The 22,172-nt window shown below is 39.4% G+C and overlaps 1 protein-coding gene across 3 annotated transcripts in view; it reads right to left on the reverse strand.

The window, feature by feature from the left end:
- Positions 1-22,172, reverse strand: part of LOC117423589 (SAP30-binding protein-like) — a 34,412-nt gene that overhangs the window by 5,743 nt on the left and 6,497 nt on the right. For 2 of the 3 annotated variants that reach the window (XM_034039638.3, XM_034039639.3), the window contains exons 4-5: positions 8,036-8,075; positions 661-749 (exon numbers count right to left, since the gene is read on the reverse strand). The exons of the other annotated variant lie outside the window; for it this stretch is intronic. In XM_034039638.3, the coding sequence (XP_033895529.3) occupies positions 661-749; positions 8,036-8,075 (129 nt within the window). The remainder of the gene's footprint in view (positions 1-660; positions 750-8,035; positions 8,076-22,172) is intronic. 3 annotated transcript variants of the gene reach the window in all.

Genomic DNA, 22,172 nt, shown 5'->3' on the forward strand with positions numbered 1-22,172 from the left:
TAGTACCAGCTGTCATGTTTTAAAATGAAAATGCATGTCTGCTAAAAACGTGTATTTCTTTCATAACTGCACATTTCAGACCAATACAATAAATGGATGTGCATGGCAGAGATGTTTTGGAAATAGAAGAGTCATTTGAGCCCAATGTAATATCACTGGCTGAACATGCACAGCTGCACGTAGAAAAATTGTCAACTGAATTGTTGAAAGTAGAGCAGCGGTGGTCTATTCAAGCAACTCGATTGCCAATCGAAAATTTGCTGACAACTCGCGTGATCAATTAGTGACACAGTCAATTTTTATTGACAATTTGAGTTGCCAAGAAAAAATGGTGCATCTCTGGCCTAAGTACCTGCCTGTCCCAGTCAGTCTTAATTGTGACGCTATTCGTCAATGGGCAGGAAGCCACGAGTGCACACGGAAGAACTTACTGGGCAACACCAGTTACTGCTCACCTTTACACACACAAAAGGAAGCAGATAGACACTGTAATGCACATGCGGCTATCAGAGTCACGCCTTCTGCTGTGTGCAAGTCTCGTGGGAATAAGTTCTATATATAGTACAGACTCCTAGTGCCATGCCAGTTTGTTCATTACCTTCTATTGTTTGTTGTCAGTGAATGTGTGTTGGTTTTACAGGGAGATAGTTTTGGGGGTACCTGCAGGTTGTTAGAACAGCGTCCTGGGGGCTCGGGAGGGATTCGGATTTCATCTGGAGACATGTTCCGCACCCGTTCGGAGAACTGAGCTACAAAGCACATGGATCGGTTCAGCATTACACATGCATTACAAAAACAGACATACATTCTAGCACGGTACTGTTGCAACTACTAATACTATTACACCCAGGTAATCCAAAAAGCTAGTAACCAGATGAACTTCGATGGTCCGAATGGCCTCCTCTCGTTTGTAAATAAATGTTTTCTTTTCTTGCATTACATAAAACATAAGCACATTTGTAAACAAAATATATATACACAAGATAAGGTGAAATAGGTCATGTTTCAGTGATCATGATTATACAACCAAAGATATGTCTACTTGCAATTCCACAAAGATGTTTCAGTCACCACAATACCAAAAAGACAGAGTCCAACAAAGAGCAACCAGACTAATCCCAGGGCTTAAAGGAATGAGCTACGAAGATGGGTTGAAAGAATTTGAAGTCTTTAAAATCTTAAAATGAGTTGACAAAATTAACTCCAACCAATACTTTAAGAGCAACACTGAAACCAGAGTACACAGTTGGAACTTAAGCGGAGACAGAGGGTAGGAGACATTTATTTATTTATTTATTTATTTTTTGCACAGGGCGGTGAGGGTATGAAATGAGTTACCTCGCCATGTTGTTGATGCTGATATCACTGGGACCTTTTAAGATCCAACTTTATAAATTATTGAGATCAGTCAGCTACTAGGAATCAGACAAGCATTGACTGGCATAATGTGGAAAGCAATGTAGGGTTTCTTCTTAACCCATTAAGTGCCATTGTCTTCATTCGAGGACAGGCTTTAGCATGCCAACTTTCTCACAAGTTGTTGCAGTCCTATAGATTGTTTTTTCAGACATTTATTTTTACTTTGACTAAACAAGTGAAAAAGAGGAATAAGGGATTTGCGAGAAAGTTATGTTAATGGAAAGCGGTTTTGTTTTGTTTCGTAGTTGTATGTATGTATGCAAGTATGACTTTAAGCTACCAAGTTAAAAATTGTGGGCAGTTTTCCTACACTAGTTAAGAAAACACAGCAACTAACACAAACGCATAAGACACCCAAGTTTAAGTTTAACCAAAACCACACACAACAATATTCAATCCTCAGTGGGATTCAACTAGTCCTAATTTTAGTATAGTAGCAAGTAAGGTAAAGGCTTAGTCTCTTGTGCAAGTAGAGATTACAGTGAAACATGTTATGACTAATCCAATGCGCTGGCCTGCAACACTGCTACAAAGACTGTGAATGCCAGAGCTTGTCAAGGGCAGAGAGCAGCACAGAGAAAGCAAGCCCTTTCATGACTGCAGGCCTCACATTTTTGTCTGTCATTAAATCTCCCAAGACTCCTTTGTGTGGCTCGATTGTTTTCTGTGTCCTTTCTTCCCTTTCTGATGACTTCATCACCATGCCTCTCCTAGCAGAGATGCCATTAAGGACATGCCAGGCTCATTGCCCCCTGGAGAGGGGCCAGCATGGTATACAGGGCTGGATTTTAGTGAAAGCATTTACGGATATGAAAATATTAAAATGGGACAACCCCTTTGGTATACATGCCACACAGACGACATGGGGCTATGAGACGTTCATGCTTTGGAGATTTATTTGGCCCATCTCTGATAAATGCAACTTTGCTTTATCCTTTAAAGTGAAAGTACACGCCAAGTCTAGAATTACAAGTACAGCACAAGTTAATTAATTCACTTAGAGCTCCCTTTGAATACACCACCAGAGCTAGATCACCGACAATCTGAGAGGATACGCAAAGTATAGCACCAGAGAATGTAAAAAAAACAAGTACAGCATTGGAGCTTTGCCATTAAGGAGTGTTTCTGTCATAAACCAATAAACCGTTTGAAAACGGATGGAACGGCTGGAAGATATAAATCCCCAGTAACACATTATTGATTTAAGGTGGTCAACCTTTGCTACATTTAAAAGCGGCAATGACAGAGGCTTGGTAGGAAAGGGACAGCAAGTAGCTTTTAAATGAACCAAAATTAAGCTGGATTTATCTAGACTCACTTTAAAAGAAGATTGAATGGTTTAAAATCCCTACATGCCTGATCTGTCAAGAAACCTGGGATTAGCAAGCAGTGTGGGTGTAGTGTGGTCTGAAGCAACTACAGTTTCACAGAGCCTGATCATCGTTGACTACCTGGCCTGAGGAGCCCGAGATTAGTGTTGAATCAGGGTCTGTGAAACCAGTTGGTAAAGGGTTACATGAATGGTACTGGGGCCTGGATTCATATTGAGACAGTAATGTGATTGCAATGCTTTGAAAAGAGTTGTTTAAAATCCAGTGAACATATGCATTTAGTACTTTAGCTTTAACAAATTACTTAAAATGTTGCTTCATAAAGTCAAATGAAATAATGTTACGTTAACATATTGAATTCCATACCGCTTTGTAGTTTTCCATATACTTATACTAACAAAAACTGAAAACCTGGTGACATTTCGAAATCTAACATGAAATACTGTACTATTATTATGGCTTCCGGTAGACTTTTACAATATCATTTTGGAGTTTCTTTGATTACACAATGTTAACTAAAAGATCTAAATTATGCTCTTTTTTTATATATAAATTATATCTCAACTTAAGCACACACCTCTGAAAAATACACGGATCATTCCTTCTTTGTGTTTGGAAACATGGTAGAAAGTCGAAAGAACAGCAAAGTAAGCACCTTGAATTGTATACATAAAAACAAAGACAGCAAAAGCTATTTCATTCACAAATTCAGAATGTATCTAGTTTAATTTGTAAATTGTCATTACAAAATAAAGAAATCATTTAAATAAAACCTCTCTTACAGAATAAAATGTGCATTCATTTCATAGGAGTTCCAAATGAGCACGTTTGGCAAACTGCTACAGCACCATTCATTTTATACAGCACTGTAAAATAGGGCAGTCACTGTTATTGACAGCATCTTGAAAATGCACCTGCAGATTAACTGGAGATTTGGTTTACTGCAATCAGTATTATCCTACAGACTATCATTAGTGCCGTCTTCAGTGCCCTGTAACCTAGCAAGCTACTTTCAGGTCACCACAATTGACCTTGTAATCTCTTTACATAGCAGTTTTGTTTGTGGTTGTTAGTGTAGCATTTCTTCCTGCAGTTAAGGGGTGAATATATTTGCTCATCTTAGTTTTTTCCCCTCCCTATTTAAAAAAATAAAATAAAAAAAACTAAATTATGCTCAGGAGAAAAGACTTTAAAAAAAACATGCTGTTTTGGCTATCATGTTCATGCTAAAAAAACAAATGTACTTTTGTTTTTTCTCTCTCTCCAGTCAGAATATGCGTGTGATTCCTCTCAAGTGCAGAACTCGACCTGAGGCAGTCCGATTGTGCAACACGTTGTTCCTATTGTGACGGGGCAGCTGCTTAGGTAAACATTACTAATATCCTGTGGAGAACAACATCTGCCTGCCTGCCTGCCTGCCTGCCCCTCCCTGCACAGGTGAACATGCTGACTCCGCAGGCCCGTCACCCAGGAAACCCTCTGCTGTGTCTCGCTCCGTTGTGACTCACCCTCTCCTGGAGACAATTCCTTTGCTTGCCTGCAAACACCCGAGCCTGCCGCTCCCAGACCCACATAACACTGCCGTTACCCAGGTGCACCGTGCTCAGGCAGGTCAGGCTGCTGGCAGGAGAACAAATCGGCTTTGAAAACTTAAACCCTGGGGAAGTGAGAACCCATTCCCTCTGAACCTGATAAACCTGATCAAAATCCAAGAAATAAACGTGTTCAAGTGTGTGCAGCGCAAGGTACAGTGGCAGACAAAGGTATTGGCATCCTACTCTTAATAAAAGATAATTCAAGAAAACATGTTAAAACAAGCATTTAGTGAACATTAGCCACCAATTAACTTCCACTCTTCTGTATTTGTGCAGGTCTTTCCCACTGATGCAGTATTTTATACAATTTTCCATCAGAAATCCTGTATTTGGGATTAGAGATCTACTGTCAATGAAGAAAATAAGTAATTTTTGGCACAACTCCGCTCGAGTAATAGCTGCTTTCCATAAAACAAAAAGTTTAATTTTGGCAAAATTGGTAAGAAAAGTATCAAACCCTCCAAAATACGAAGTTTACCTGCGATACGACTTCTTCGTAGGATGATGAACTCCACACATGTTGCTTGGGTCAGGAGATCAAAGCAACATGGAGGTAAGACTGTATTTTTTCAAATACAGTTGGCATCATTTTAGAATGAAGGCTGAGAATACAGTTTAAAAAAAGGAGGCAGTGTGGTCCAGTGATTAAGGTCCAGGGCTTGTAACCAGAAGGTCACCGGTTCAAATACCACCTCTGACACTGACTGACTCACTGTGTGACCCTGAGCAAGTCACTTAACCTCCTTGCGCGCCATCCTGTGGATGAGATTTTAAGTGACTCTGCATATAATGCACAGTTCACAGCCTACCTCTGTAAAGTGCTTTGTGATGGTGGTCCACTATGAAAGGCACTATATAAAAATAGATATTATTTAATATAAATAACTTAATTAAATAATCTTATAAAAGTCTAGCTACTGTTTTCTGCCATCTTAAAAGAAGTAAACAACTCCTTAACTTGTAATCATGATAATTAAGATGACTCAGTGACAGGACTAGTCTGCAGTGCGACACTCAGTGACACTCTGACAGCTGTGGTCAGAGCTGCAGTTTTAGAAAGATGTGATAGACAGACTGACCACAAGACTGATTACAGGTTCTTCTACCATTTAAGCCTCAGGAGCTTTTAGCCCCTGTGCATCCAGACTGTCCAAGCAGATTCATCACTCTAACTGCCATTCCAAATTTAAATCTGATCAAGGACTAACTGATTTATATATTAACGTCAGCACAGCATATAAATGTGACTATCAACTGCTATTACATCACTGGTTCCAAGTACACATCAGTGCACGTGTCCCCTCATGGCAGCCCTGAGTGAGCTTTGGCTTTATGTTTGAAGAGTTAGGGGTGGAACAATGGCATAGTACCTACTGTAGACTTAGGACAGTTCAAAGTAAAGGATACAGTTACATTTCACACAATGAGTTTAAGTCAGCACCTCAATAAGGTATGAAGGGCCATATCTTCAAAGCGTTTCCTCCTGCCTTTAACTTCTAATTTTCAAAAGAAAAATATGTAAAATGTTACAAAATGAGAAACAAACATCTTCTGAATGTGGATGAGAACTTAATATTACTTAGTTGTTTGTTCTAATTTTCTAAAAAGAACAGTCTTTTTACCGCTTTCAAAAAACAGGAGTTAAAGACTGGAGTAAGCACTTTGAAAACATGGTCCAATATAAAAATTAGGGGCTGAAATGTTGAGGATCAAGATACTACCACCAACAAACATCATTGTGCAGTGTAAGGGTATGGGTCCTAACCACAGCTCACTGTGCTTTAGAAACAAGAGGAATGACAACAATGAATGAATTTCATTAATCAGCAGTAATAAACTTGCAAGTTCATGTAATGACAGTGGGACACCTCCCCAAAACCACACAACCACACTAGGCTTGCAGCAGTAGTGTTTCCATTAGTTTTTTTTTAATAGCGCATGCTGATTCTGTATCAGTCTGGCAGCAGGATCAGGCCTGGTTTGTGTTTTCACAAGCAGGATGTACTTTCCAGCAGTGCAGAGTCACTCTGAAACACTCCCCCTCCCACAATGTGGAGCGACTCACAGCTCCCACCTGGTACTGAAGTCTTACCTACACACAGACCCAAGCTCGCTTGCACAGAACGCTAGTGGAGGAGTTCCCAACAGCATTTCAAACAGCTTTTAGTGTGGGCTCACAATTCTAAACTAGAATCTTTTAGTGCCAAAATTCCAGCATTTAGGAAAACTTTCAAAGTAGATCCTTGGTGTGAGTGTGTATTGTGTAAGCAATTGGTTTGGTGAATCAGCACATCAAGAGTTGACGTGCCTTTCATAATGAATAACTTGAGGATTTGTATGAACCTTCATTAAACCTTTTCTCAGCATTCATTTTATATTGTGGGACGGAATTAATTTGTACTTGGCAAGTTTTTTGTATTATTATATGTTGGCCATGCTCAAGCTCAATGGACTAATAATCACATAAAAAAAAAAAGTTTAAATTCAGCTAGGACTAAAATGTGGCCATCTGGAGTGAATTTCAACTTCATGTACAATCTGTAATTCAGAGTCTAAAAACAATGTAATGTTTACACAATACATTTCTCCATTATGAAAAGGATTTGAGGTAGACCTTTACTATTTGTGTAGGACGCTTCAAATCAATCACAAGTCAGTGCCAAAAAGAAGCATTAGCTTTTGCTGAAACAGGGAGTGCATTACATAGTATCAGCATTAACTAATAAAATCAATCAAGTCACATTCTCCGCTTCTATTTAATTGGAAATCTAAAAATTAAAAATGCTCCTGCTGCTACACTAATTCTTTTCCTTGTCTTATCAGATTGGGCACTGCTTTGATTGATGATTAATGTAGGTAGGCAGCCAATGAAAGAATGCGGTGTAAATGTACTTTGTATTCATCAATCACAGCCGTGTTATTACCAAAGACAGAAGCTTTTTGGAAAGGTAGGTTTGATTGGTATTAAAACAATGCCAGAGTCTACGCTTGAAATAGATATCTATCTGTAGTCTTGAAAGATAGTTAAACAAGTATGTTAGTATCATACATCCCCCACCATGGCTTTAAATCACATCTATCAGTATTTTAAAACAAAAAAGTATAACCACGAAATGTATCAACAGTATTAGAGAATAGTATAGAACAAGAATTGACAACGAAATGTCTAAATCACAATCAGCAAATCTCCAGATAAATGCAAGTGTGACATATATAGACGGATGGATGAACGGACAGACAGAGAGACAGACAGACCCATATATCCCCAGAATCCAATATTGTTAATGACGTTAGCTGCTATATTACTACCATGTTTCATGACAATTGGATAAGCGGTTATCCAGATACATGCACAAATGCAAGTGCGACACACAAATGTACGGACGGACAGTCACTTCCACATATCCCCAGCATATGATACTCAGTTATTTATACAGAATAATGTTAATACCAAGTTCTAAGACAATTGGATAAGTGGTTCTCCAGATATATGCAAACATGTTTTAAATGAGACACACACACACACACACACGGATGACCGTCTCCACTATATCCACTTTGCAGGGAATTTAACTCAGTACCGCGTTTTTATGACTGGACAGCTCCACTACATCCCCAACAATACTTAAACTGAATGAAGAGCTCTGCAAATTCTGGTGGGTAATCCAATCCAATCCAATCAGGGCTTACCAACAAGCTCGTTTGGGTCCTTCTCCCCTTCAGCTATCTCCTGGAAGAAAGCAGAGTGAACAGGGATTAAGATGTGTAGGGAGGAAATGGGAGGCATCCAGACACTGCTATGATATTCTGCTACCCCACATGAGCAAAGCACACAAGGCATCAAGGATGCCAAGTGACGTGTAGCTGTGGACAAAGTCCGGGTGACACAACCTTCAGGTGGATTCAGCAGATCTTTGGTGCGCACTGGACATCATCCTTCCTTTATAAATACATTGGGTGTTGAGAAACCAGGTTACATATGGATTTTCAAACAAGTAAAGATTTAAAATGATAAAGTGCCTCATACAAACGTAAAATATATGTCATCTATTGTCAAGGGGATCCAGGAAGGTGGGGGGGGGGGGGGGAAGTAAAAAAAAAAAAACAAACAGACAGCAGGGTTAGGGTTCATGAGAAATGAATAATCAAATATTTCACCTAATGATGACTTTACATACAGTTTGAGGGTAAGGGGGTGTAAAGACTCAAGAATCATAAACGCTACTGTATAGCCTTTACGTGGTTCACATATCAAATTAAAGTTTAAAACTAGCCTATGTCAAAAAATATAATCGAATATAATAGAATATGAGTAGTAAAAATAATTGAAAAAGACATTGATAATGGAAAATGGCTTTTTGAGCCCTTGTTTCTCAATGTTAAAATAGGGTTCAAGAACCAAAATTGGCATTGTTGATAAAGCATATAGGGTTAACATATTATTTGTTTTATTTGTTTATTTAGCAGACTCCTTTATCCAAGGCGACTTACAGAGACGAGGGTGTGTGAACTATGCATCAGCTGCAGAGTCACTTACAATTACGTCTCACCCGAAAGACGGAGCACAAGGAGGTTAAGTGACTTGCTCAGGGTCACACAATGAGTCAGAGGATGAGGTGGGATTTGAACCGAGGACCTCCCGGTTACAAGCCCTTTTCTTTAACCACTGGACCACACAGCCTCCTATGTATAAGTATATTCATACTAGGTGTGTAAAAAACAAAGAAAAAAGGGGGCCTTGACCTACAGTAAATGCTTGAAATGTCACACTGCTGCCAGTTATCGAATCTGACAGTTTGTTCCACTGAGAATTAATCATCTTTGCAAAATCTTCTGTAAATTTGTCTTCCTATTGTTATATTATTCTCATTTTGAAGGTGTTTGTGGAACACTTTTGTTTTACTCATGTCTGCAAAAGAACGAATGCAACAGATATATTCTTCTAATTTCAGGCAAAAAAAACTCACAAATGAGATCCTCAACTTCAGAAATCATTGAACCCTGTTAAAATGAATGGATGTCAGGTTCCTGTTAAAATGAATGGATGTCGGGTTCTTTACACCCCCCCCCCCCCCAAACCATTTGCTTTACTGCAGCGAGGATTCTGGAAACTGGTTTTCAGGAACTAACCAATTAAAAATTAGTCAGTAAACTCTATTGCGACCAGAAATTCAACCCAAAGACGAAACCCCTTAGCACAAGAAACTGTGACTATATTTAGAGGCTCCACCCACCATGCTTCTGCAACACAAAAGACATGCCTGACAAGCTCTTAAATTAAAGGTGACCCTGAGGAGGCTCCCCGCTCTGGTGTTTACAGCTTTGTGGAACAGAGCGCCTATTCATTGGCCCTACAGAGACACAATGCCGCCTCTGCATCTCCTAGCAACCAGCACCAAGATCCAAGAGATTAAATGAAGGCTGGGAGTGGAGCTGGGCTTGGATTAGACGTGCCAGGCTGGGGGGCTTGCATTTACTAAAACTGAAACTGTGCTAACAGCACTGTCACCGCGCACATACAAACTCTAACCAGCCTGGTAACACATGGGTCAGCTTACCGCAGACTGCAATGAACAAACGTCTTAATTAATAGTGCAGTACGGCACAGACAGTCCCTGTCATTTGAAACAGGAAGTGGTTGAATGAACTACCACTTGCCTATTGAAGGGTGAGGGTTCCCCCACCAAAAGCAGGTGCGAGTAAGGGAGGGGATTAAAGCCTCAAAACTATCCCATTCTTAATCTGTGGCATTATCACCATGCCTGTAGCCATGCTTACAGAACTCAGGACCAGGACACAGCCGGAGATAAAGTGGAAGCAGACACTTATTCACACAGAGAGTGGTGAGGGCAGAGTCCTGCGTGTGTCCGATTTCTACGACCCGGACCCGCTACTACAGGACCCGACCCGAACCCGCAACCCGCTGCAGCACCGTCTTCTTACCCACGACCCGACCCGCTTTAATAAGACCTGCAACCCGACCTGAGCCCGCAAGTGTTTGTCCTTCACCTACTGCCTGCGTCGACTGGCTCTCACATTCACACACAGATATCTCTAACATTCTCCACAGCTTGAGTTTATACAATAGGCTATACAGCGTAGTAGCTTTCTGTAGTGGTCTGGATATATTTTAACACCAACATATTATCTATCTCTACTTACTTTATTATAAAATACCTGTCTATTTCTTTTGTGCCACCAGTTGAAAGGGAGCTACACCTGTGCTTTTGCAGAGATGTATCAGTTTTGTGGTTGTCATTCACAAAAACATAATGACAGGTTTTACAAGCAACAAATCCAGTCACATGTTAATTATTTTCATTCACTATGATTCCAAAATAATTCCAAACTACTGATTTACCTCTCGAACTATTATCCACTACATGGTATATACCCTGCGCTATCTTTTGTTTCACCTCGTTCACAGGCATTTTTAAAATCACCAAGCATATGTGATAAAGGATCTTGCGACATATCAAACAAGCGGCAGTACAAACTGAGAATACTACTTTGTCAGCTGACTCCTCCCTAATGGGTCTGTCTCCTTACCCTCCTTATCCCGAGCCTTACACACTTGGTTTGTGATCTTGTCAGATATTAAGAGCTCTCCAATTTCCATCTACCCTGGCCAGTTATCCTGTCCTCCAAATAGTTAAAGGACATCCCGTGAATATGCTTCAGTACCTTTATAAATATATTCAAAACATCCTGTAGACTCCAACAATATGGAGCTTCCCTAGGGTGAGAAGTGCCACAGCTCCAGGGCAGGGCTGTTAAAAGCCGTGCCAAGCACTCAGTGTCAGCGGAAAGAGACTCCCTTCCAGGCATGGCTCCATTCACACAGTGCTGTAAGAAAAGAGCCTTTCTGACTCATCGGACCCAGAGATTAGCTGGCTGTTACCAAGGAGAGACTAAACAGTGTTATCTTTATAGGGGGAGATAGACCTTCATTCAGAGACGAGATCAAATATTTCTCCATCTGACGATTTTATACCACAGAAGAAACCCCATTCCTTTATTAAGCCTGTAAACCTGATTCATTATTACACACAGGACAATTAAGCAGAATACGGTGAACACAATGCTCATGGTTTTCAAAGGTGACCGTGATCAGATGTCTGGCAGCATTTTACAACAGAAATCGCTGCAAAAAAATTAAATAGAGGGGTGAAAGAAAAAGCTTCTAAATTTAAAACGTCACCTAGATTTATGCAAGCAAAAAACAAAAGCTAGTACTTAGGCCCGCTACCAGTCCTCCAAAAAAATACACAAAAAGTTCATATAGTATGCTGGTTTTGAATTCAATCAATGCACCAATAGACTGCAGCAAGAAAGTAATCAGAGGAAAAAAAACTCATTTCAATACATGCACATTAAATTAAACGTCCTTGCTTAAATAAATAAAATAAAGTAAAATAAAATAAAATAAAACGGACCGTTCTCACTGAAGCATCTAAAGCAGCTTCCAGATATTTGCACTAAGACTGCAGTGCTAGGCTACAACGCCCCGTTGAATCCAGGTGCATATTTTTTTTTTTTTACTCATTTTGGAACTAGGCAGTAAGCACGGTCTTCTTCCTCACATTCCTATCACGTTGGTTTCAGTTGAGGTTGCGCATGTCCATCGCATCCCTTTGAGGTTTTGCAGTTTTGCCCAGTTCACTGTTTATTCCAGTTTAACTCTTCTTCAGGACTTCAACTAACATTTTATTTTCATTTGGCTGTTTTACTCAATTTGTATTCGGTCTACACCCAGTAATTAACAGGCGCAACAGACTTTTTAAACTAAAAAACTTCCAGCTTTAGCTTTTCACTTCATATGATGCATTTCTTTTAACAAAGGTTTAGGGTACGCAGGATTTGTGTTTCCGTATGCCTGGCGGTTGGCCTGTTAGCACTTGCACCAACACCTCTCACTAATGAACTGCTTTAAAAACCGTGAAAAGAAAATGGCTCTGGACATCTGAACAGACTATGTATGAAGCCGCAGTTATACAATTTACATACAGCAAAGTGCGCGATGAGCTCCCAAAAATGCAGCTGGTGCTTTTTAATTGTATGAAAATGACAGTTTGGTTTTATCTTTCGTCGTTACTGTTCGGTTGGGAATGTTATGAAAATGTTGGATTCAGTTCATTTTTGCAGTGTTCCAGGAAGATTGGCAGGACCTGAAAAGCCTGAGAGTCCTCCCAGGGGTGTGCAGTGGAGACAGGGCTGCCAGGGCTGTGAAGACATGTCCGCAAAGATACAATGGCTCTCAATAGGGGCTCCTAAATCAGAGAACCTGTTGCTCTTCAACTCAAATACCTTCCACAGCAATGGATAGTGTGTTGGAAACTGGACAATCAGAAGAGGTATTAAAAGGACAGTTTCCCCACAGTCAACAAAATATAATTCACTACATTCTTCCAGAGTTCTGTGATTCTACTTAATCGAAAAGCATTTTCAATTGGCAGTCCAGTTCTTGTACATTCTGTGGTCTCAGAGGCAAAAAGTGGCTGTTACTGTACAGCATGAAACATGCATACAATATAATTATTCAGCTGTTACAAGCAATGCCTACAGGTAGGCCTATATGTTATACATCTAGTCTCTTTAGTAGGTTTCAAAGACTCTGTGAAGACCGTGTGAAGGTTACAGTAACTGCTGAATAAAGTTACTGTAGCACAAACCAAATTATTTATTAAAAAAAAAAACCCACAAACACCCTCCCGATTCTTCATGAGTTAAGTAAAATATATATATATTTTTAAACTGTGTGTTTCCCTATACCTTTAAGTGGCACACCCCAGAAGTGTTAGAAACTGGTTTGTGTTGCACAGTACAGCAGGAAGCTCCAAAATACATGGCCTACAGGTTTAATAAAATAATAACTTGCGCTACGTGTTTTTTCAAGTGCTTCTGGCTCAGTTCAGAAGAATGTTTTGCCTGGTACAGATTAATCACCAAGGACTCTACAGCTGTGCTATACTACAAAACATTTACTGCTTATAAAGGGATTAACCAGGAACATTTTTATAATCTTGAATGTATTATCGTCATGGTGCACGCTTGGAGCTCCAGTGTCTCATCAGATTTAACCCTATTGAAAATGTGGAGGATATCTGAAATGAGCAAGCAGACATCATTACCAGTGGAACAATTAAGAGACAAATAATGATGCACTGCAATGAACAGGATTTTCATGCAGGGTTTTCATGGACTACCTAATGTTAACACAAATCAGGGTCTGAAACCAGTCGACTGAAATATACATTATATTATAATGAGCCACAAAGCGCAGTCAGGTAGTCATAATTTTGTAAAACATGACCTATGCTGAAATTGGAAACTTCACCGTCTGAAAGATCTTACTTAAAATTGCAATAAGAGGTCTGTGCCAAAACTGTCATAAAAACGTTTATTTTTCAAATATAACACCCAGTAGCGAATGTGCCGAGACTGATCCACTAAGTTCCTGTGTGACCCCAATCAAAGTCAAAGTCAAAGTCAAGCTTCCAGAGCTGAAAAACAAAGCCCTAGTTCAGGGCACCACTCCCACTTCCTTAGGTGGAGTTGTTTATATATATGACTAAGACATCCTGTCCATATAGTAGGTTTGTTTAAATAATTTATTGGAGTGTGTGCATTATAAAGCAAGAGTTAATCATTTTACATTCCAGCAGACATGTTCACCAAAAGGTTTAGTGTGATCTTGTGTCCCATTTTATCTATTGAGTGGTTTTCATAAATCTATCAGATTCTGTCACTTCCATAACACCGGTTTGTTCAAGAAGGAATCAAATAACGTCGCATCTTGGTTTGTCTGTTTTTATAAGGCTATCACGAGACCTGTGACAACTTAGGAAGTAGTGGGTTTTGGATACTAAAACAAAAACACAAAATTAAGGTTATCCATATCTTGAGAAAAACAATCAGTAACATGAGAATCAGTAAAACATCTGAGAATACACACAAAACCAGGAAGGTAAAAACTCCATCCAAACTGAATTAAGTGTGCTGGCAAATCCATGCTGATGTGTGAAAGAAACTGGAGTAGTGACTTAAACAGGAGGATTTTAGTGACTGTTCAGCATGAACCTTGTTTAAATTAGGGAATAATGCCTGCAGTGTTCAGCAGCACCTTTGAACCAAAGCCTGACAGTTTTATTAACCTGGATCAGCCGCTTCTTGCATAAACCTGACACTACAGAGGGAGGACAGTTGATCTGCAGTGAGCTCCCTGCCCTGCCCGCAGGCCTGTCATTCTCATACCTTGTTGCTTGCGGATTACAGGAATGCCTGCTCCGCATACAAGCTTATGTATTACTCTGCCAGGTTTTAGCTTGCATGTGTGGAGAAGGAAGAATATCCAAAAACATGTTCCTGTCTCGTTAAAATGAAATGCTCACAAGTTATGGATAGTCCCTTTAACTTTAACACAGGAAGTGGATTCATAAAATTATGAAAACTGGAACAAGGCATGCACCAAGAGCAAAACAGCAAATGTTGGCTTTGATCATAATTATAAAGTTTTAAAAACGCAAATGCTGTAAAAGTGTGCAACATACAAAAAAAGTCTGGTACACACTGCCTCCATCTGGCCAAATGGGCTCCAGTTTTGATCTTAATTTTGTGACATGTACAGTAGCCGAATGTGTTTGAAAAACAGATGAACACGTTAACTGCAACCCTGAAACTAAAGACATGTGGGAGGCGGGAGAATTCAAAAACAGCTCTATATCCAAGTAGAATCAGGGTCCAACAGGATACTCTATCACTACAAATACTTAATGAAGACAAGTAATTGATAAGGAATGAAAGTCTGTTGGCAGTTCGGTTTTCTCTTATGAGCCTAAGCTTTGGAGCTCCCCTCCACAAGAAATGAGCAAGTCTGTTTCTTGTATACAAGAACACAAACCGGAGCTCCCAGGTTATTCACAAGCATATCTTGTTTTTCAGTCTATTCAGTGTCTTGTGGTTTCCATTTGTGAAAGGGCTATGTGTGGTTCAGACAGAAAGACATCATGTTTGATGATCCTAGCCAGTGTCTGCTTTTTCTACTCATCATTCAACGACCACAAACCTTGGTGATTCAATGGATGAGTGACAAAGTGCAGTAAATGACTATTAGGTGATTGTAGGTATGAACAAATCTGCAGAGATTACACTGTACATCTGAAGTCACTGAATGAAGAGAACAGGACCCACCCAACAGCCTTTAGTTTGTATCAATTATTTCCAAGAAATTACTTTTGACCCCATCAGTACCTATGAGGCTTTTGTTTTGAGTTTACTTTATGATACAGAAATAAGCTGGACTAAGGTTTTTTTTTTAACCTATTATTTTTAGAGGAGTTACACTAGGAATAGATCCCCAAAAGATGATGTGCATTTTGAAACCTACATTTTTCCCCAACTAATTGGTGCCAAGAGTTGATCGTAAAATCAATCTGTTTGAAATCTGACAAATCCAAAATGTTTACAAGCAGACAAAATTACAATACAACCCATCTACATTAGACGTAGAACGACTACTAATTTGACAATGTTAAATAGTTGACTAGTTGCCACTTAAAATATTGATAAATCATGTATTTGATCATGTCTGGTGCTCTATTTGTGAACTTAGTGTTTTATATACCTCTTTGCCGTGTGTGCACTGTATCTTACAAAGTTCCAGAGAAACACAGCATCAGTTCTGATACCCAGAGGCTCACATGCACTACGATGACCTTTTAACTTGTTATGAACAATCTAATAAAATAAAAATTGAGAGTCTGGCCAATGGTAAAATAATAGAGCGCCTTACAAGATGGTGTTTTGTTTGAAGAGAGTTTCAGCTTTTTGAAAAGGGCAAAACACAAATGTCAGTTCTGCATTGACCTGGCCCGAGAAAGTTAAAAGAAACTCTCCTGAAAATGTTCAGTTGTAGACCAGCACACACTGTCCACCATCAGACTGATTTACTGCCAGGAATTCCAGCACTGTGAGCTCTCTGAACTACCTGGCCTGTAGCAGTGACACAGCCCACCTGAATCAACACAGTGTAGCACTCAGCCTGCATTGTGTCAGGGACTGCCTGCCTGCCTGCAAGGGTGGGTGGGAAGGCTGGAGTTAGCCTTCACATCATCTAACCTCTAACCCAAGCAATACAATATAATTTATACATATAACTGAAAGATCTATAAGCTCATGCAAGCACAGCTGTACACTCGGATACACATGCTGCCAGCATGTTGCTTTCAAAATAAGTTTTGGTTTTCTGAGGTACCCCCTTCAGTTTCTCTAAACACACTTCTCTATTTAATAACAACACACACACCACTGCCTGGTCTACAGATAACCTTTACTGACCAATAGATTTTAAATACAGCGTACAGGTGGAGCCTACAGGTATTCAATTGGATTTCATAATATAATTTATAAATTTATATATATATATTTATATTTTAATTTCTAATTATATTCCCATGCACCTGTCTCTTGAATATAGGGCCCCCAAGTTTAAAATACTGTACAAGACGTGGATGCTGAGATTTATTTTATTAATATCTGTGTATTACTATACACCAGCAATTTAAAACTGATGAATACCACATTAAGACAGATTGATAGATTTTTTCTACCAAATTCTAAAGTAAAAAGTGTATGTGTGTCTGTCTGCAAGACTATACGGTACGGCTATTACTTGACCAATAGACTTAGAATACAGCAAAGCTGTTTTATTCACATATGTGAACATGGGTTAACTGAATGCCCCAGTTAATTGGAGGTGCAGGTCCACACAGCAGCACAGGTATTTTTAAAATCCATTGCTCTGCGGATCAATTGAATTCAACTGGACACATGGTAGTGTACATTTACAGACGTGCTCAAATTTGTTGGTACCCTTACAGCTCATTGAAATAATGCTTCATTACTCCTGAAAAGTGATGAAATTAAAAGCTATTTTATCATGTATACTTGCATGCCTTTGGTATGTCATAGAATAAAGCAAAGAAGCTGTGAAAAGAGATTAATTATTGCTTATTCTACAAAGATATTCTAAAATGGCCTGGACACATTTGTTGGTACCCCTTAGAAAAGATAATAAATAATTGGATTATAGTGATATTTCAAACTAATTAGTTTCTTTAATTAGTAAAACACATGTCTCCAATCTTGTAATCAGTCATTCAGCCTATTTAAATGGAGAAAAGTAGTCACTGTGCTGTTTGGTATCATTGTGTGCACCACACTGAACATGGACCAGAGAAAGCAAAGGAGAGAGTTGTCTGAGGAGATCAGAAAGAAAATAATAGACAAGCATGGTAAAGGTAAAGGCTACAAGACCATCTCCAAGCAGCTTGATGTTCCTGTGACAACAGTTGCAAATATTATTAAGAAGTTTAAGGTCCATGGAACTGTAGCCAACCTCCCTGGGCGCGGCCGCAAGAGTAAAATCGACCCCAGAGTGAACAGAAGGATAGTGCAAATGGTAGAAAAAGAACAAAGGATAACTGCCAAAGAGATACAAGCTGAACTCCAAGGTGAAGGTACGTCAGTTTCTGATCACACCATCCGCCGCTTTTTGAGCAAAAGTGGGCTCCATGGAAGAAGACCCAGGAGGACTCCACTTTTGAAAGAAAAACATAAAAAAGCCAGACTGGAATTTGCTAAAATGCATATTGACAAGCCACAATCCTTCTGGGAGAATGTCCTTTGGACAGATGAGTCAAAACTGGAGCTTTTTGGCAAATCACATCAACATCTATGTTCACAGACGAAAAAATGAAGCTTTCAAAGAAAAGAACACCATACCTAAAGTGAAACATGGAGGAGGCTTGGTTATGTTTTGGGGCTGCTTTGCTGCGCCTGGCACAGGGTGCCTTGAATCTGTGCAGGGCACACTGAAGACTATCAAGGCATTCTGGAGCGAAACGTACTGCCCAGTGTCAGAAAGCTCTGTCTCAGTCGCAGGTCATGGGTCCTCCAACAGGATAATGACCCAAAACACACAGCTAAAAGCACCCAAGAATGGATAAGAACAAAACATTGGACTATTCTGAAGTGGCCTTCTACGAGTCCTGATCTGAATCCTATCGAACATCTATGGAAAGAGCTGAAACTTGCAGTCTGGAGAAGGCACCCATCAAACCTGAGACAGCTGGAGCAGTTTGCTTAGGAAGAGTGGGCCAAACTACCTGTTAACAGGTGCAGAAATCTCATTGAGAGCTACAGAAAATGTCTGATTGCAGTGATTGCCTCTAAAGGTTGTGTAACAAAATATTAGGTTAGCGGTACCATCATTTTTGTCCATGCCATTTTCATTTGTTTTCTTATTTACAATATTATGTTGAATAAAAAATCAAAAGCAAAAGTCTGATTCCTATTAAATATGGAACAAACAATGGTGAATGCCAATTACTTTTGTCAGTTTCAAGTTATTTCAGAGAAAATTGTGCATTCTTTGTTTTTTGTGGAGGGGTACCAACAAATTTGAGCACGTCTGTATATATATATATATATATATATATATATATATATATATATAAAAAAAAATGGAACAATTCTGCTGCAGGAAACTTTTCTTGTCTCGCAGGACTGGAACACACTTCCCACAACAATAAAAGTCTTTCCAGCTTCAATATTTCAATGCAAAATCTTGATTTGCCATCTTCCTGTTATTCCATTACAACTTTAACAGCCTACTGTTTATCTTTACTCTAGGAACATTAGTAAAGTAGTAAAAAGCAGCAATATAAGATTTTTCACATCACAATACAAGCTGAACAGAAAATGATAATATGAATCTAGAACTGATTATATATCTATATATATATATATATGTTTAGATAATTTAAAAAAAGGAACTTTATTAAAATGTATATTCCACTGAATTGTATTCTTGTAAACCTCCCAAAGCAGTACAATAGTACATGTCCAGACAGTAAACTGACGACAACACTAAATACACTAATATCAGTGAATGATGTTGAATTAAGAAAAATAGTAAATTGTCTGCAATCAGGTGCCAAACTCAGTTATACTAACAGCAGATAAGAATGCTTTACTGGAAAGAAGGACCACTATTCTCATAATATGCATCATTTTGAACTGTGTAAGTGTATGGGACTGCTTTCTATTAGTTATCTAATACACACCTTGGTGTGGAGCAAATAGCCAATCTAAAACCCAATTAAATGTGCAAAAACTCCCAGCTCTAGCTGTCACCACTACAGTAAAAATGATCACCTTTCCCCCTTTATACACACACACCTCACTTACATTACTATACAACTTTATAATCTTAAAAATGGAAGTGTGTTTGAATGGGTTTGTAAAAAAAATAAATATTCTTTTGTCCAGCTCCTCTTCCAACCCCTCTGGTGAAGTTTAGCAGAATGGGTTCTGGTTTTAGTAACAGACTTCAGAACATGACATGCTTGACTTGTAATGTAATGTAATGTCTGGGAGTCTTTTTGGGTAAGTCTCTATCAGCTTTGCACATCTGGATCCTGCAATTTTTGCCCATTCTTCTTGGCAAAATTGCTCAAACTCTGTCAAGTTGGATGGGGACCGTTGGTGAACAAAACCACTCCAGTGTAGCTTTGGCTGTGTGTTTAGGGTCATTGTCCTGCTGGAAGGTGAACCTCCGCCCCAGTCCCAGGTCTCTTGCAGACTGAAACAGGTTTTCCTCTAGAATTTCCCTGTATTTGGCTCCATCCATCTTGCCCTCAATCCTGACCAGTTTCCCAGTCCCTGCCGATGAAAAGCATCCCCATAACATGATGCTGACACCACCATGCTTCACCGTGGGGATGGTGTTCTAAGGGTGATGAGCAGTGTTGGCTTTGCGCCACACATAGCGTTTTGCGTTAATTCCAAAAAGTTCAATTTTGGTCTCATCAGACCAGAGAACCTTTTTTCCACGTTTGCTGTGTCTCCCACATGCCTTTTGGCAAAATCCAAACGGGATTTGATATGGGTTTTTTTCAGCAATGGCTTTCTTCTCGCCACTCTTCCATAAAGTCCAGCTTTGTGGAGCGTCCGGGTTATAGTTGTCCCATGGACGGTTTCTTCTATCTCAGCTGTGGATCTCTCCAGCTCCTTCAGAGTTATCACTGGCCTCTTGGTTGCTTCTCTAACTAATGCCCTCCTTACCTGGTCACTGAGGTTTGGTGGTCAGCCTTCTCTAGGCAGAGTCGCAGTTGTGCCATATTCTTTCCATTTTTTAATAATGGATTTAACGGTGCTACGGGGGAAGTTCAAAGTTTGGGATATTTTTTTTATAACCCAACCCTGATTGGTGCTTCTCCAGAACTTTATCCCGGACTTGTTTTGATAGCTCCTTGGTCTTCATTATGCTGTTTGTTTAGATATGCTCTCTAACAAACTCTGGGGCCTTCCAGAAACAGGTGCATTTAATCTGAGATCATGCGACACTTTAATTGCACACAGGTGGACGCCATTCAACTAATTATGTGACTTCTGAAGGCAATTGGTTGCACCAGAGCTTATTTAAGGGTGTCACAGCAAAGGGGGTGACACTTCAGTTTTTTATTTGTAAATAATTTTGAAAAATATGTAGATTTTTTTCCCCACTCCGACATTATGGACTATTTTGTGTAGATCAGTGACAAAAAATCCTAATTAAATCCATTTTAATTCCAGGTTGTAACACTACAAAATGTGGAAAAGTCCAAGGGGGGTGAATACTTATGCAAGGCACTGTAGGAAAATCGGAGACCTACAAAATGTTGGCAACGTTAGGTAAGATTTACTGGAATGATTTTGTTAGCACCATGTACTTTAACAGAACTTGCTTTCCCTGGCCAACAATAGTCTATTCATTCATCACCCTAGTCCTCTCAATGGGAACTGCTATTAAACTTGTTACTTGTGCAACAACTTTCATAGGCACTTAATGTGAACTTTAAACTTTTTTTGGGTTGTGATCAGCTGTACCAAACTGTTAGGATCCCCAATATCGGCACAATTCTGCAATAAATACCTAGGGTGCTTATAGTCAAATCAGAAAACTTTACTAGACATGACAGGTCTTTCTGACTTCCTATAAGCAAGTTATACCTAATCCACACCTAAATAATGCATGATCAACACACAATGAAACCATGCTATCGTTCACAATCATGTTTTTAATATGTGCAAATCGCTGTAATTCAGTGTGAAATGGTACACTCCTAACAAATACACAGAAACATCTAATTTAAGGTGTTCTTGTAAGATAGCAGCCATAGTACACGAATTCCAATGCTGAGCATAACAAACAATGCTTAAAGCATTTTGGTAATTCTACATCCTTACACAGTAAACTCCGTTATTCAGACCAGCTTACCATTAAGGTCTGATCACAAGCCACTTGTTGAGTGCCGTTAGACAATAGGCACAATCTTAAAGCCTCTGGACAGTAAAGGGCACAGGAGGCAACCAGCATAGGACACTGGCTGATTGGTGTGCTGTGTGTACTGAGGAGCCTCATAATCGTTGTTCCCATTCTGATGACCCACTTTGAGGACCAGGAGTCCCTTCTGTTTCAGTTGATCTGTGGCTAACATCTTACAGCTTGCCTGCTATTGGCGGTTTTAAATAATGACTGTCATGCAGTGTCTCGGTGTGGAGCCTGTGCTTGTGTGTGCAAGCAATTTGCTTTGCTTTTCTAGATCTTCAATGCTCTGACTGATCCACTGTGACAAAAACTCTTTTACCTACCCAGAACTTTTGTTAAAAGTCATACGGTATACGGAAAACACAGTCTACATTAAATTGTATTACATTAAATATTATTTTTCATTGAAATAAGATAACAAATTTTACATTCTTACAGAAAATAAATGGTATAAAA

This window comes from Acipenser ruthenus, chromosome 17 (assembly GCF_902713425.1).
Source record: "Acipenser ruthenus chromosome 17, fAciRut3.2 maternal haplotype, whole genome shotgun sequence".
Classification (NCBI taxonomy): Eukaryota; Metazoa; Chordata; class Actinopteri; order Acipenseriformes; family Acipenseridae; genus Acipenser; species Acipenser ruthenus.